A 16713-nucleotide genomic window follows, 5' to 3' on the forward strand; every position below is an offset into this window, starting at 1 on the left:
CCAAACCTGCAGGATCATACCTACCTCTCCACATTGCATTTTAATGATGCACACCTCCCCCCTATACCACTTCTGGGTATATTACTGATACTTTCCTCTCAAGGGAAATCCATTCTCTTAAAAGGAATTGTTCCTAGTTTTCTACTAGAAATGACACTCCTCCAGAATAACCTGGTTAAGAGACCACACCTTTCAGGAACAGGTAACAAACACTAGTCAGCAGAGATTCACCAAAGATAGAGTGCTACCAACATATATAATTCAAAGGCAGAAGTCTCTCCCTCCTTTGAATTCCTCTCATCACTTGCCTTTTCTGCCGATCTTCTTTGAGCTCTCCATCATCAAAATCTGTCTCACAAGAGCTTCAGTTCTGGCTATGAGAAGCCTTGATTTGGTCAACAGTTTCCGAGAGAGGCAGGCTCTCTTACATTTCCCCTTCATCATGTACTGTTTTTTGTATAAGGAAATAAAGACTCAGATATGCCTGAAGCCAGGACTACTGCTCTACAAACCCTTTAACACTGATCAGAGCCAAACTGACTACTGCCTGCTTTTCTGCCAACACACACTGATAAAGATAAACCTGCTACAGCTGTAAACTCATAGGATACTGCAGCACACCTGGCCCTGTTTCAAGCCCACTTAATCCAGCATCCCCCCTTCCTAAAAGGAATTCATTTATATATTCTCCCTCTCCACACCTTTCCTTCCCTGCAGATGCATTAGCTTTTCATTTGATTATGGCACAAGCTGGAAACAAGCTGAAAGGAATCAATAACAAGCTGGTGTCAGTAGTGCTGACAGTCCATCCCTACTGTTGAGTCATCTGACATCAACTCAGATTTCAAACCTGCTCTGCTCCTCTTTGGTGGAAAAATAAGCAGTTAGATTTCCCTTCTTCTAGGCATATTTTTAGGAAATAACAAAAGGTGACTACAATAGGCACTGATAAATGCACCTTCTAATTTGCCTCACTCCCTCTCCCAGGTCTAGGGTACCTTGAAAGTCAGCTGTGACCAGTTCTCATCCCTCACTCTCTTCAGTGACTAATTCACAGTTTCAGAAAATGCAATCTGTATGCAAGCATAAGGTAAGTCTTGCATTCTGATCCACAACAACAGAAGAGATCTGTTAGACTTTATAGAAGGATGAATTCAATTAGAAGGAGTCAAAATTATTTAACACTGCATCATCTTTTAAAGTTGGACGTACTGAAAGAGTGGAGTTAAGCAATAATTAAGAATACGAAACTCCTTAGATGCAACTAAAGATAGAAGTCTACAAAGCTGATGTAACTTTAGGTAAGGAAGCAGAGCAAAGACATCAACTGCTACCCAGCATGTAAAGCAACTAGAGTACACTAGACCCAAGCCAGTGCCAAGCCCTGCTTTCAGTCAGCCCTTGTCCAGTTTGGAGAATGCAGTTGTCAACAGGCAGTCACATTGCTTTTTTCCATAAGGACTTTGCTCATAGATAATCTTTCAATTTAGTATTTATTTAGGAGAAATAAAAAAACAACACTTTCAAAAGAAGTCTTCAACACTGAGTATTTGATTTCTTCCTGCTTCACTTAACATTTGTTCAAAAGAAAACATCCACTTATATATATGGATTAAGTTAGGCTTCTTCTGTCAAATGTAAGCTTATTAAAGTACAATTAGAAGTCAGCAGAGCTATTCCAAGTTAATTTTGTTCGTTTGTTGTTTGGTTGTTGGTTGGTGGTTTTTTTTTTGCTTGCTTGCTTTTCTGCTTTTCCAGTTTAATCTCAAACTGTAGAGACACATATCAAACTGGTTTATGCACAGATTATTTTTCCACCCCGGTTAACCAGAAACTGTCTACGTAGAACTACCTTATCACGTATGGACAGGAGACTTTGCTTCAACTGCAAAGAGAAAGTCACAGGGGAAGTTACACACTCTGCAGAGAAGGTGTTTCAACAGGTCTACTGAGCCTCCTCATAGGTGAGCACATCAAAACTGCAAGCCAGTGCCAGCTAAATATGGTATTTCCCCCTCTGTAAGACAGCTACAAAAGTAGTGTCCAAACAGGTCAGTATTATTAGGGCCCAGCTCTCCATCATGTGCAACTCCAACTGGTGACTACCTCATACCTTTTTGGTCGGCAGGGTGAGGGGGCACATGTGGGTACTTGGAGTGCTTCTTGATATGGAAGTTCACGTTGTCCAGCTCCACGTTCAGGCTGATGGAGGCGGCTGAATCACTGTCCATTGTGGACTGGAAGCTGCTGACTGAAGTGCGCTTGCTAGGGCTGGCAGAGTCTTTTAGTGTTGGGTAAGGGGAAAGATACAGGGAGGAGAAGGGTTCAAATGGGTATTGTGAGGGTACCGGAGAGGAGAAAAATTGTCTTTAATACATAAAGACCAGTGTGCAATACTACAGGAATACAGCATTTCCATAGTTCTAAGCTTATCTTCATGTGTGCACGCTGACATATTGGGCATTCTTCAGTGCATTACTATAGGGCCCAAATCAAACAGAAGTCTGCCTGAGAAACAGAAGGCAGCAATTTACATGCTTCTCCTCCATTAGAAGTATGAAGCTTTACCAGTTCCACTAAATACAAAATACTGTATCCATCGTAAGAAACAGGAGAACCAGTTAGGTTATAGTTTGCTTAGATCCTTACAGCCCCATGCACACACACACAAACACACACATAAAGCAAGACATGGTTAAACTACTATGTCCCAAAGGACTGGGGATAACAGGGAAGAAGGCAAGAGTGAGAACAAGATTCAGGTGAAACTCACTGGCTAAGTTATCTTCTCCTTCATCAGCAATCTGCTCTGTGTCACTGTCATCAAACTTGATGTCTTTGAACCAGGACGGCTCAGAGTGCCCCTCTACAGAGTTCACAGAGTCACTGTCTGGAGATGGGGTTTCCGAGAACTCCGTGCTCTAGAACACGAGGAATAAAAAAAGGTGTTAAAAGTGCAGCTCTGCTGAAATATTAAGCAGCCTCAGAAAGCAGTCTGCTACAAATGCAGATCAGACATTTTAAAAATCAGAGGATACTCTCAGTGAGCTGAGCCAGGCTAGTCATAGAGCCAGCCCCCTTGGCATGAAATAGGAACTCTTTGGCACAGGAAACAAGTATTTCTTTATACTTCCCACATGCTTAGTCTCTGCCTCCTCCCCACCTCCACATAAGTTGTGACTAAGTGGAACGAAAGGACAAGTTGATTCTACTGCACATTTTCTGTCACCACATCCAGTTAAGCAGTTTTGAATGCTTCCTATCCCCACCCAAGGTGGGTGATGACCATATCCTTTGCACAGAAACCAGCACATGCAGCTCTTGGTGGAAGCGAATTCTAAGTTACCAGAGCAATTTGGTGACTGACCAAAGTAGGTCTAAGAGTTTCACTCACAAGTCAGGCTCTAGCTGGGGCTACTGTGTCAAAACAAAGCCTGGCTAGAGTGCCAAAAAACGTGGAGAGCATCTAAGCGATTTCCATCAGCCATCCTGATCAGTCACTTCAAAAGGAAGTTCTCACTATCATTCCTTTGGCTATAGTGAGTGCAGCAAGCAACTGAATCAAGAACACTGTTTCTCCTGACACTTGTCTGGGAGAAACGGGATCAGAGTGTGCTTTCAGCTAATAAGAACAAGAATTGGCTTTAAGCCTTGAATAACATAAGCCCCTTACAAATAGTTACAAACAGGGAGCCACAGCCACTTGCCAGATAAGGGCAAGCTTTTAACCACACTGTCTCAGTTTGCTAGTAACTAGCTGAGATGCCAGATGAAGCCCAGAGCAATCCCAATGGACAACCACGTGACTATGGCCAAGAGATGAAATGCATGAGGAAGACAAGATGCTAACGGCTGCATCTTTCTGACTGAGGTCCATGGGACAGCTGAGCCATTCTTTATTGTGAGCAGGTACAGAACACAGAAGACTCTCAACTGAATGCTTTCAAGTAAACAGAGAGGCTACAGGAATACCTTGTTCAAGTTAAAAAAAACAATCCAATCACTCAGGCCAGTGACAGCTCTTACCCCTCAGGAAATTTGATTGCAATGAAGTACAGTAGGAAAGCCTGCCTCCCCCTCAGCTAGCCAGTCCTATTTGGGAGGCATGACAAAGACTCCCTTCCAATCTTGCATCATGTGGTTAAGGTATTGAATTCTTTAGTACCACTATCACTGGAGATCAGAAGGCTACCAATACAATATATAAGAAGATCCAATAGTGTGTATGTAAAATACCCATTCTTTGGAAGTTTTTAAAGATTGAATTTTGAAACGGAAGACCACCATTGTGTCTCAGTCATCAGTAACTGCACACAACTTCAAGATTCTGCACATAATAGCCAGCTGCCACAAGCGCACACTGTGCCATTCCAAGGCCTCCATGGAAGATGTGCACCATGAGAGGCAGTAGCCTAGATTAGGGACCCTTTCCTCCACTTTAGCCAGCACTACATGTAACAACTCATCCTCCACAGATGACAGCCCCAAAGCCATCTGGGCAAATGCAGCTTCCTCAGGCTTTAAATCACTAAGGAAAAAGGCCTGGACCCCAATTCTCTGTACAGGAGAGCTGATTCAGAAAACATACAACAGCTGCTGAGAACAGGATTAGAAAAGATTCTAGTCAGCAGTCAAACCCAGCAAGAGCCATAGCTTTCCTGCTCCTTTTACCTGTAACGGTCTGTAGAGAGCATACTCATCTCTGAAGAGCTGATCATGATGACTGACACATTCTAGCCAGCGTCCATCAACCAATGCTTGTCCTATTGCAATGGCTTGGACCCTGGAGGTGTAAGAATAGAGATGGTTTTCTAAGTCTAGTTCTAAACACACGTGGTTTATGGTACAAGCATGCTACAAAAGTAAAGAGTCACTGGCTATGCACTACTTGACTCATCAGTATCCCCTTGCCATGTTCAACCAGACACTATTTAAAATATTGTGGAGAGGCAGCAGAGTGTACTGGTTCAAGCATGGAGCTAGATGGAAGAGACTGCCAGTACTCTAAACTCAGCTGAGGTCTCTAACAGACAATTAAGATGTACTGTTTGTGCTCCTCTGATATTGTTAGCTCGAGTTATGCACACTGAGCATCTCTGCTGAGTGAGGACTGTTGCTCTACGCTTAAGAACTATCTCAGTTTTATCCCCCTCTCGCTATTTAAATACACCAGATTCTTTATACTCACTTACAAGGTTAAGAGCCTGCCACTATTAGTGATCTCTGATCCCAGGGGAAAACTCACCCTTTGGAGTACCAGTGAACATTTTTAGACAGTCTTTGTAACACCCTCACTGTTCTCCAACTGTTTGAGTGATACTTGTCCCATAAGCTGCCTCCCACACTGGCTCCCAAACCAGTGAACCCCCTGTGCCCTCTTGTTTTTGGCCACACAGAATCAGAACCCTACCTGCTTTGGTAGGCAGTAAAGATGAGATCTGAATTTTCTATCTTTCTCATCTCCTTGCAAAGGGCTCTATCTCTGCAGTGTAAGGTACCCTGTATCAGCAAAAACTCACAACCTCCTGTCACAGAGACAGAAGACACCCAATGTCCTAAAGCATTAGGGTTACCTTGTGGTTATGTGCCCATTTCTGATAAGCCAGTTGACCAGCTCTTTTCCCACAATGCAGTTGGGATGTGTCCGCAGCCAGTAGCGATGGTCTTGAAACTCCATCCCACTGTTGTGATGGCAGATCTTCTTCCACAGATCTTTCAGCTGGACTGAGTCCTGCACAGGGATATGTGCAAGTTACTTACTAGTCCGACCTTAACACTGGTTTCAAGGACATTAACCTGGGTCCTCAGATCAGCTTCTAGATCAAGAGCCCTCCACACACAGGCATGAAATCTAAGCTATTCTGCACAACCTATGAGAAGGTGCAAACAGAAACAGCAGACATGAGGTCAGCTCCTCATATCCTTCCTTTTATATAAAGTTGAGAACAAGGAAGAAACAAAGTGGGTACTCTCAGAGTTAAGGGGGTTTTATTTTTAATGTGGCAAGACTTTGTTCTGCCTACAAGATACTTAGTCCTCACTACTACCCTCTTGCACCATATTCTCAAACTCAGGTGGTGTGTATAAATATAGAGGACAATGAAAACTCATCCTTTGGAACAGGGTTTTTCTATATAACTTGTCCTTAACCTAGGCTTTGTGAAGCATCCTAGTCCATTATCAAGCCCAGATATAACACAAGTACTTGACAGAGCAATGCACACTGCTATGTTCAAATTTTGAGATACCATTTCTTATAGAGAATTCCTTTTTTATTGTTCAGTATCAAGCGTTTGGTTTTTTTTTTTGTTTGGTTTTTTTTTTTTTTTTTTTTTTTTTAGACACTGCTAGCTTTGGCTACTAAGCAAAAGGTGTGCACCCCTCCCAAGTCAATAAATCATTTTTGAATCTGTGGATCTCTTCCCTCTCACCACTTGTAACACTTCAGCCTATAATTCAAAATTATTTTGGGGCCTGTTTAGCATGCACACCAACTCTTGTGTAGGCTATGCTCCATCCAAACCGAGCTGTCTCTCTGTGCCTGCCGCCTTTTACTTTCCCATAAGCACCCTGGCTTGGCATAGCCCAACGCATTGTGGCAGAGTGGAAACTGAGACCTGTGATTATTTTGAGAGCGCAACAGAGCACCCCAAGGGGTGGAGCAGAGACACTGCAGCTCACTTTCTCAAATGCCTCAGTCGTTCCATTTTTGTGTAACAGAGGGGAAAAAAAAAGCATTAATTAAATTTTAACTGGTTTCAGCGTTACAGTTAACTGCCAGACCCACATTATTGCACTTTCCCAAGGGTGCCCCGAGATCCAAGAGTTTTACTCCACTTCTGTTACTGGACTGGCTTTCTACTTTTATTTCCAGCAGTGGCTGTCCTGGGTATTATCCTAAGAGCAGTGTCAGCAGCTCCCCTTCCACACCAGGTACAGAGTGAAATGGATCAGTAACAGAACATGTCATAGGATCACAAGATTTGATGCAACTGGCGATTCCATGGTTCAGCTGCCTTGTAGTTTACCCTTAACTGACATGGTGAATTCAGTAAACTGGACAAACTGGCAGAACACAGCAAATCCTTTCAACTCAAGGATTTTGACCTCTAGTTCAGAGAAGTATGTGCTTACCCCAGCGTACGTACATCCTCCCCTACCTTTTATTTCATAAGCAAAGTTCATTAGTCTTCTGAATAGAGTATGTTAAGCTTTAAATTAACTCCTGATATACAATCAGCTCCACATGCTAACGGAATTAAACAAACAATGGAAATTCACAGAAAATCCTATATTAATTGACACTGCATCTTCGGCTCTTACATGAAGAGAAGCAATACTACCGATCTTCTGCCCCAGAGAAGGAAACAGACAAAAAAAAAATTAAAAAATGTGAAGCTGAAGTGCACTGGGACTTGATCATCTTGGTCCAAGTTGCGTTCATAGCATTTTAAATTTCATTTTCCTGCATTAATGTACATGCACAGGGAATGGTGGTGTGAAGAGGTGCCTTAAAAACGTTTCTCCCTCATGTGGTTATCCATTTACAGACCACCCTGGAAAGGAGTTGTGTAACTAAACAGTAACTAGAGTGTTTCTGCACCCTCAGGAATACTTGTATGCATTTTGCTGACAGCAGACAAATACCTGACAACACAGAAATTAGCCTTCCTCATTTCAAATTGGCAATGGGGAGCAATCTTGGATCTTTTAATGTGTGAAAAACACTTTCCCTCTCTCAAAGAAAAGAAACACTGTCTTCTACTGAATATTGTACAGTAACTGCCATCTACAACGCTGCCTCTGTGGGGAGGGGATAATAGGATTACGCAGAACACCTGCACATTGATTTTTCTTCGAACAAGCACATCACTACAACTTTCTACAAAACGTTACATTTATTCCACAAACAAGGGGAGGGGCCAAATTATGTTTTGGCCAATGAGCTGTATCAGCTTTATCTCATTCATCCTGGTGTAACCATTCTGAAGCTGCCATTTAACGTTTCCAAATATGTGGCCTATGAAGGGGAAAATCTGAACTTGGAGAAACACAGAATCAGGTCATTGGTTTACAGCTGCAACCATGACAGGTTTAATCCACAAGGAGCCACCATATACTAACTCCACACTGCGTAACACAACTCCCAAATTTAAAACTGTAAACACCTTTATGCAAACAGTACATGAAACTATGTATTGTTTCAGGAAGACAGAGGTGTCCAATGCAGCATCAATATTGTCCATCCCTGCACCACTTGAAGGAGAAGTCTAGGTAAGAGCGCTCAGACAAGAGCCTTTAAATGCATGCTCCTGCTGCATGATACAAGAAAGGCAAACTTCATTGCCTTCACAGAGCAAGACAAACAGAAGTCTGAAAGGTACCAGAAGGATTTTGCGCTCATCCTCGCTGGTCTCCGCCTTCATATGTGTGCGACTGGCCTGGGGGCTGACAGAAGTCTCATAAGCAGGCACCATTGGTGAACCAGATCGATCCAGTGACAGGTTAGTGATGCTGGCTGACCTGCAGTGGAACAGAAGAACTCAAGTATAAGTGTTCATTGTGCAGTGCTTCACCAGCGCATGCATTGATCTTGTAGCATGTTAAAAAGGAACTTCTTGCTGCTTAAAGCTTCCTCCCCCATCAAAGCACAAGAAGGGATCCCTAGCAAGCAAGTGTAGCTTAGACCTTCAAAAGCAATAAACAAACTTTCTAACTGCTTTCTACAAAAAGCTTTACAAACCAAGTTTAGGCATAGCAATTCATATATTTTTGCATTTGAATAGACTGGGGAAGGGATGGGATGCTGGATAATTAGAAGCTCTAGCAGTTTGAAGACAAGACAGATGCTAGCAAGGGCAGCCAACACCCAGATCCCTGTAACAAGGCACCAAGATTCCCCCTCTCCTTGACCTATTTAAAATTCCTTCTCCTCAGCTCTCCGAAATATGTGGCTGACAGATTGCCGAGTCTGGAAGTTTGAGCATCTGTTCCCTAGGGTGGCTAAACAGTCTGCTGAAGCTGAAGGTCACTCCAGCTGGCAATATTCCTTGTACTGAGATATGGAGCATCCACCTGATCTCAGCCCAGCTGATTAGGAAATCTTGTCTATGCACTCCAGTACAAACACACCATTTTGCAATAATCATTGCAACGCCACAAATGCAAATAACAGTTCCAGATACCCTCTGTTCAATACCCCGCAACTAGACTAAGCCTCTGAATAACCAGAGTGCAACTTCTCACCACACAGCAGCAAAAAGTATGCTATGTAAACTATTCATGCTAACAGCACTCTAAGGAGTGAGGATGGAAAATACTTCTGCATACAGCAACAGGGAAGTTCAAAATGCCGACGCTGACCTGACTCAAGAGGCTTGCAGCAGTCTCCGTGATGAGGACTGTTACCAGCCTTTAGTCTTTGGAATGAAGCTTGGATAACTTCACAGAGCTTGCTAACTGGCTAACGGACACTCTAGTTACTCCCAAGAATTCTCAATGGATGTTGTGCCTGAGCCCAGGCATGAAATAGCAATGCCACCCTATTTCAGCTTTTGTACTGCAAGGAAGTAGGCACTGAAGGTACAGTAGTCTCAACATCACTGCTTTTTTCTCTTCTGTCTCTTAAGGAGGAACACTGGGCTGATAAAGTGGTTTAGATAGGTCCTTTTTAGTAATCTATGCAGAATCAAAGGAAACTATGTTGGCACTACATCCATATACATCTAGGGGTGATACACAAAAACTTTCTGTCATAGTCAGGCATTCAAAGCAGGCTAAAACTCTGTCAGTCTTCTACTGTTCAGATGCTCTAAAGTTAAACAAAGTTAGAACTGGCAGAGCTATGCAGCTTAACAGAAAGCATTCTTATGTGGAAGATGAGACTGACATGAAAGTCCATCATTAAGCACTCCTACCAGTTGTTTTGCAACAGCTATTTTAACTGTGCCACCTACCTGTAAGCAGCAGGGATTTTTAATTTGTGTAAGAGGGCATTAAGCAAGTTAGAACAGTCAGATTTCATATCTGTGTCTTCATCATCTCCAATAACATCTGGGACTTTATTGTATTTATCTTCTCTAAAAACAGAGGGGGAGATTTTGCAATGAAAATCCCTATCCTTTAGAAGGATCTGCAAAGGAGATGTTTGTATCCTTCCACTTGCAACATTTGACCGTTGTGCTGTTTCTTTCCCCATAAATAATCAGGCTGAGAAAAAGACCAAACACATATCCCCCACTCACAGGGAAAACACATAATACTAAGTAGCTTCTGCTGCCTGCATCTAAAGGTACTCAACCCGCATCTTTTTTGCTTCATCTCATCTAGAAAGAGGCATGGTCAAGTTTGCCCAAAAGAAATGCCTATGGCTGCTTTGAGAAGATCTAAAGGCTAGCATTGCTTAGCCCAAAGCTAATAGCTTTGTTTCCACAGGTTCCGAATTTTGACAGAGATAGGTTATACCTCATCATTACTTCTCAAACTGAGTCCAGACAGGTAAGTACTACGGTGAGGCCAAGAGTAGTCAGAGCCTTAAAATTTCACTTGAATGAGCAATTTGGGCCTGCTAGGTCCAATTTAGAACCCTCCTACTACTGCATGCATGAGCAAACATCAAAGGCCTTTTAAAATAGAAAACATTAATTCAAACAGGAAGCAGGAGAGCATCCTCAAGGTTTCAGTCATTTCTTGACGTCACTGCAGTTATTTAGCATTGAACTTTTAACTCTGGACTCCTTGCTATGTTTTCCCAGAATTGATTTTTGGTACTAGTTCATTCACCAGTATTTTACTCCCCTGAGGTGAGATCTTTAGTTCTCAGCTCTACAGTGTCCGTCTCCTCCTAGCCGTCCCCATCACACAGAAGATAAAGATTCCAAGGAGTCCATTCCCCAAAAGGCACACTCAGCATCCTTCTCATCCGAGTTCCCTAGTCTTTTCTTGTCCTGTCAGATCCCTCCAGATTGCTAAACATTCTGCATTCCTGTAACACCAATGCAAAGAAGTCTCTGAATGTCTCCTGACTCCAACGCTGAAATGTGGATTATCTTTGCTCTGTTCCTCATATCCTTGTCTTACCTTTACTTCCCCAATTTAACCATAACAGAAGTATGTAACCAGAAGCACTGTGAAGTAGAAATTACTTGTTTTTCTAATACCAGCCTATTTAGTGGGATTAAGCTCAAGCATTCACAACTTATACTAAAGCTCTCATGAACATTTCCAAGTTTATTCCAGCACTCTTGCATAAAGACCTATGATGGGATTTTAGCCTAAGGAAGGCTGGTAACTTAAACAAGATTATACTTAATGGAAGCACAGAGAGAGAGCAGATTGGGGGGTGGGGGTAGGGGGGGGGGGAGGGCGTGACAAACACACAAAAAAAAAAAAAAAAAAAAAACAAACAAAAGCTACACCTCTGCTCCTCCACGACCTCAGTCTTTGCCTTGCATTACCAAGCCTGTTACTCTCTTTTCTTCAGGTCCCTCAGAACTCTACCTTTCTTAGCCACTTTCCCTTTCTATCCTCTTCATCACCACCTCTATTTGATTGACTCAGCAGCAAACTACAGGTTCCTCAAAAGTAGTACATTTATTAATATGAATATGTACATAAATGGTATTTCCTTACCATTACATATGGGTAATGGGGTGTCCCATTTTAGACATGGAACAGCATGCTCAGTAAAAACAAGCCCCAAAACACAGGCTTTACAATAAAGAGCGTGCTAGGAGTGCATCCAGAACAGAAAATACTGAGATATGATTAGTTTACCTGTTCCTAGCTGGTGACTTCCCTGCATCCTCCTGGACAGACCCAAGGCGTGCAGACAGCGTGGTAGTTGAAGAGTCTGGGTGAATCAAACTGCAAGGAAAAGGAGCATGTTGGGGATGTTTGACAGATTTGCCACATGCAGCAGCATCAGAACAGCTGGAATTAAAATATGGTTAATGTTACCTCTCATTCACACCCATGATTGTTAAATCAATAAGGTAATAGGGAAATCTTTCCCCATTATTTTGGGAAGGGACTCAACTCCCAAGTTTTCTTCTGAAGCAAACTACTTCTCACACAGAAGTCAGATATTAGGAAAAAAAAAAAAACAACAACAAAAAAAAAAAAAAAAAAAACAAAAACAACCAACTTTGCTTCCATTATGAAGCTGTGAGTTGCCACTTTCCACTGTGGTGCCATTTAAGCTCAATGTCTTGAATTTAAATCTCTGACAGTCAACAGGAACTTACCAAATGCAGTATTAAAAAAAAAGCACTGCAGCCCACTGCAAAGTTTTACATTTTAAGAGCAACAAGCACTGAAGAAAATTTTAATCCTCCTAAAGCAAAAATAAACTACCTAATCTCAATTTCTCTCCCTCTCACACACAAAAGTAGCTTGTGTTTACCCAACATCTCCCAACAAGACTAAGTGTTCTAGTATAGAAAGAGCTATCAGCCTTTCAAGAATAGGCAGTATTTTTCTCAAGTGCTACAACCTGCCCAAAATAAAGATATAATTTCTTTACATGTTCATGTCTACACCTTTTGAATTGCCATAATAAAGACAATAATAACACATGAGAAGACAGGACTAATGATATCTCCTATTATTTTGTACACCTGAAGAGAAGCATTCCGAGTACATATACTTATTCCCTAATGCAAAATTTGGTAGTATTTATCCCAAGCATTGCAATATTACTGCTTTAGATGACCACGACATTAAACCAGAAGTACTTTCCTTTATTTAGGCCTAAAGCTGATTCTTTAATTACTTCCCTACAGGAGCACCATATTCTGAAAAGCAACATGAAAAGCAAGAATCAGGGCATTTTCTGAAGACAGTTGGTTTTGAGGCTTTTCTTTTAATGCTATCAGAATCGCTAGAAGAGATCTGCTGAGGGAGGGACATGTCACTAACACTACCCCTCAGTTAAAGAAAGGTTCCAACCCAAGACCTCCTCAGTAGTTTCACACCTGCCTGTTCTTCTGTTTTTAGAGAAATGAGAACAAACACCTTATCTGATTATTTCTTCCTTCCCCCACATTGAATTAAATCAAAGTCCTCAGAAATTAATTTGCATACTACTTAAGTAGTACAGTGTTCTTTTATTCACCTTCCAAAAATAAAGATTGTCTCATCTGAGAGCAGTAAGAAGAAATATACTTTGAAAGGAAATCAGAGAACCTTTATAACTGTCCTTTCAATCCCACTTCAGTTGAAACAGGTGGTTACTTCCACCATTTTTCTCTTGTTTACACAGATAGCATCTCTTAGATTCTCTTGCCCAATCCAAAACCCAAGAGATAAAGCATCAGTGTCACATTGACTTGCCTCCCGTTACACTGGTGGTTAAAAGGTATGTTTTTGGTTTTGTCTTTTTAAACTCTGAAGCTGAAAGCCTGCTCTGCCACTGGTATAGAATCCCTGACTCAATAGGTTAAAGGAAGAACTGCAAATAATTTAAAAATCCACTAGAAAAGTTTCCACATTTCAACTTGAAGAGAAGAATATCAGAAGCAAGCACAGGACTAGATTCTTTTTACAGGAGATAAAGTTGCCTAGATGGAAACCACCAGCTTTTGTCTAGGCAGGTGTCAGCCTGAAAACAAGATTCTAGAGCTCAGCATGAAGCCATTCACTTTACCTTTGCCAGGTTAGATCCTCCTCCAGAAAGATATTGCGGCTAGCTTTACGGCTCCCAACTGGTGTGCGTGGCTCGCCAGGATCCAGCACTGACACAGAACATGCAGAATCTGACAGAGCATTTAAGTCTTCTCCGATGGAGTTACTGTCTGTGGAGTGTGCATAGCTTAAGGCTATTTTGCGGCAGTAAGTGCAGGCTCGGAGATCCCCTATGGAAAGGGGAACCAGAGAATGTCAGTGAACAGGAACAAATAGTACTCTGTTCCTACAGGATCAGAGGTGTGTTGTGGTGGGAAAAGGATTTCCTGTTTCAAAACCTCTTTGCATGTTTAGTTCTCATATTCCCTTAAAGAGCAAAACCCCAGACAATTATACACTCAGGGCATTTCTCTAAGTCAAATGATGCATAACACATGATCGGTAAGAGAGAGACAAGTTGCAGGGGCAGGGAGAGAGACCACATGTGCACATTGGTATCATGGTACAACAACAGCCAGTCATATGTGACATACCAGCAGATGTCTGGAAATCATTACCTCCATCAGGAGATGTCTAGAGTTTGGTAACTGGTATTTGAAAGAGTTTCCCCTCAACCTCCATTAGAACATGTGGCTCATTACATTTTAAAACTACCATTACTAAGAACAGCTTTTACTTGAGTACATTTTGTAGTGAACATCCTTGTTAAAGCGTCCATTTTTGTTTTGGACGTAGTGTAGGTAAAAATAAGCAGGCATGGAATAATCCACCATCCCACATAAAGAAATTGGTAGAATTAACTCCTGTGATTCTTTTTGCTTATTTCTAAGCCCACTAGAGACCTATATAGCATTCTCTAGCAGTTGCCAGAGAGCATTTGCAGTAGTCCAAACAGAGCTGAGCGCACAGCAAACATTCTCCTTCTCAACAGATAAACCCTACCCGTGTAGCCCATGAATTTTCCAGGGATTTCCTGATTGCAGCATCGACTACAGAAGATCTGCCCACAAAGTCGACAATGGTGCCTTCGCCGGAAGGTGGTGAATTTCTCACTGCAGTCATAGCATTCTTTGCACTGGCTGTCAGGCATCCAGTACTGCTTCAAGTCACTGTCCTACAAGGGAAAACAGCAGCAAATTTTTTTCTTTTTGTAAGTAAAAAAGCACATTTAGGTTCATGATTGCTTTGTAGACTGTGCACATGAAAAGAACAATTTCATATATTCATATGTGTGTGTGCACATTCTTTTGTATAAGCACACACATGCACAGAAAGGATTGTTCATGTGGTTTTATAGGGAGCCAGAAGGCTGAGAGAGTTCTTAACTGTGAGAATAAGTCTAGTAAGCCTTTGCATTCTTGATCCAAGATGGAAGTAAAGCAGATAAAAACTATCCTGAGCTGTAGATAAAGGTCAAGAAGAAACAAACATACGAAGTACTGGCTGTTCTTCCCTCTCATTTGCCCCTAGCATGACAGAACCTCAACTAGCACAGCTTTAAAAAACAAAACAAAACAAAAGACCCACACCAACAAAACCACACATTAGTCAAAGCTGTTATCCAGGCATAAATCAAGTTATCAGAAGTTATCAGTGCAGGAAGATCATTTCAACAGCTAATACTGGGATGTACTTTGAAAGGATTATATATACATATTTTGTTATATAATCAAATTCTTCAAAACCTCAGCAAACAGTAGTTAAAGCCTGTGTCCCCGAATGATGTTGTTTCAAAACTCTAGGTTAACTGCTATGTGAAGACAACTGTGGAATACACATTCAGCAGATGACGACATATACTGATTTACAGCATGGGTGCAGCCACAGAAATTTTTTCTTGTTTTTAAGACTTGAAAACAACAAGTTAAAACTTCCATTTGGTGTTGTAGCTATAAACAAAGCAAGGCAAATCTCTCAATTATGATTCTGAGCACACCAGCTACAATTACCATGGATGGAGACAACTGCTAACGGTCACATGACAGCTCTGACTGTGAAACACTCTTTGCTAGAGTTCAGTTCTGGCAATAAGCCTTTTCAGACAGACTGAATGCTTTTGGGTTTACTTAGGAAGAGAACAAGTTGCAAGAATTGTCCCAAAACAATCAGAGAAGAGAGTACCCACAGAGAAGAAAGGTGATCTGTACTCTGATTTTCACATAACCAAAAAAAAAAGCACACCCTGAATTGGGGTTTATTTTTGGATGTTCACAAAGTGAAGTTTGACAAAACTGCTACACCAATTTTGAGACCAAAACAGCTACGATCAACAAGACAACAATTTCATGCTGTCCTCACCCAAGAAAATTCATACAGAAAGAGGTCGAAGACTGCTCAAAGCAGTCTAGCATTCAAGAGAATCTAGAAATTTTTATGATGAACATGAAGCTTCAAGCAGGGAAAGATGGTGAAGAGCTCTGCCAAGGAACTGCTGCAAAGCTGCAGGGGATGCTGATTAACAGTTTTTGCTGCAGCTTTGCTTGATAAACCAAGTCTCTAGCTCTGCCACATAGAGTGGCTGTTCCAAGCAGCAGTGCCTCTGCCCACCATCTCTCCCACGTTGCCTCTGCCCCATTTGCACATGACTGGGTGTTTAGAAACCCAACCATTGCTGGTGATACCTTCCAGCTCTCTGCCTTGCTCAAGTCAGAGCCAACACTCATGGCAAGAACAGCCTACAAGGAAGGGTTCAGAACAGGAGTCTGGCCCCGATAGCAGTAGAAGTTGATTAAAGCAGCACCTTCCAGAATATGACACGTGCTTTCTACAACAGTAAAGTGGTCTCCTGTAGAGACAGACCAACTCCACAGCAGGAGGAAATTGTTGCCTGGAGTGACTCAAGCAAGACATGGCTACAGTCAAGGGCAGTGATGCATTACCATTTGTACAGAAGTTAGCATGCCGACAACATACTGCTTTCAGAGAAAGATCTAGACATATTAATTTACTGCTGCATCCTGTCTGTTTGAGCATTTCTCCAATAGCTTCAAATATGTCTGAAAATCTCCAGGGCCTTCAGAAGCTGCCACAAACTGAAATTGTAGTAGGGGCTACACTCAATGCCCCACTTACTTCAATTAAAGGTTTTTG

The 16713-nt window shown here is 41.9% G+C and overlaps 1 protein-coding gene across 3 annotated transcripts in view; it reads right to left on the reverse strand.

Annotated features, from left to right (window-relative positions):
- PIKFYVE (phosphoinositide kinase, FYVE-type zinc finger containing) overlaps positions 1-16713 on the reverse strand; it is a gene marked incomplete at both ends in the record, with an annotated part of 65110 nt that overhangs the window by 39201 nt on the left and 9196 nt on the right. The window contains 8 exons of one of the 3 annotated variants that reach the window (XM_082483364.1): positions 2114-2281; positions 2774-2921; positions 4672-4783; positions 5574-5731; positions 8385-8523; positions 11776-11865; positions 13646-13853; positions 14566-14737. In XM_082483364.1, the coding sequence (XP_082339490.1) occupies positions 2114-2281; positions 2774-2921; positions 4672-4783; positions 5574-5731; positions 8385-8523; positions 11776-11865; positions 13646-13853; positions 14566-14737 (1195 nt within the window). Of the gene's footprint in view, positions 1-2102; positions 2282-2773; positions 2922-4671; positions 4784-5573; positions 5732-8384; positions 8524-11775; positions 11866-13645; positions 13854-14565; positions 14738-16713 lie in introns of those variants that run through there. The other 2 variants (XM_082483365.1, XM_082483366.1) reach the window with 2 other exon arrangements.

The sequence above is a fragment of the Vanellus vanellus genome, assembly GCF_965231255.1.
Source record: "Vanellus vanellus genome assembly, chromosome: 5".
In the NCBI taxonomy this organism is placed as follows: Eukaryota; Metazoa; Chordata; class Aves; order Charadriiformes; family Charadriidae; genus Vanellus; species Vanellus vanellus.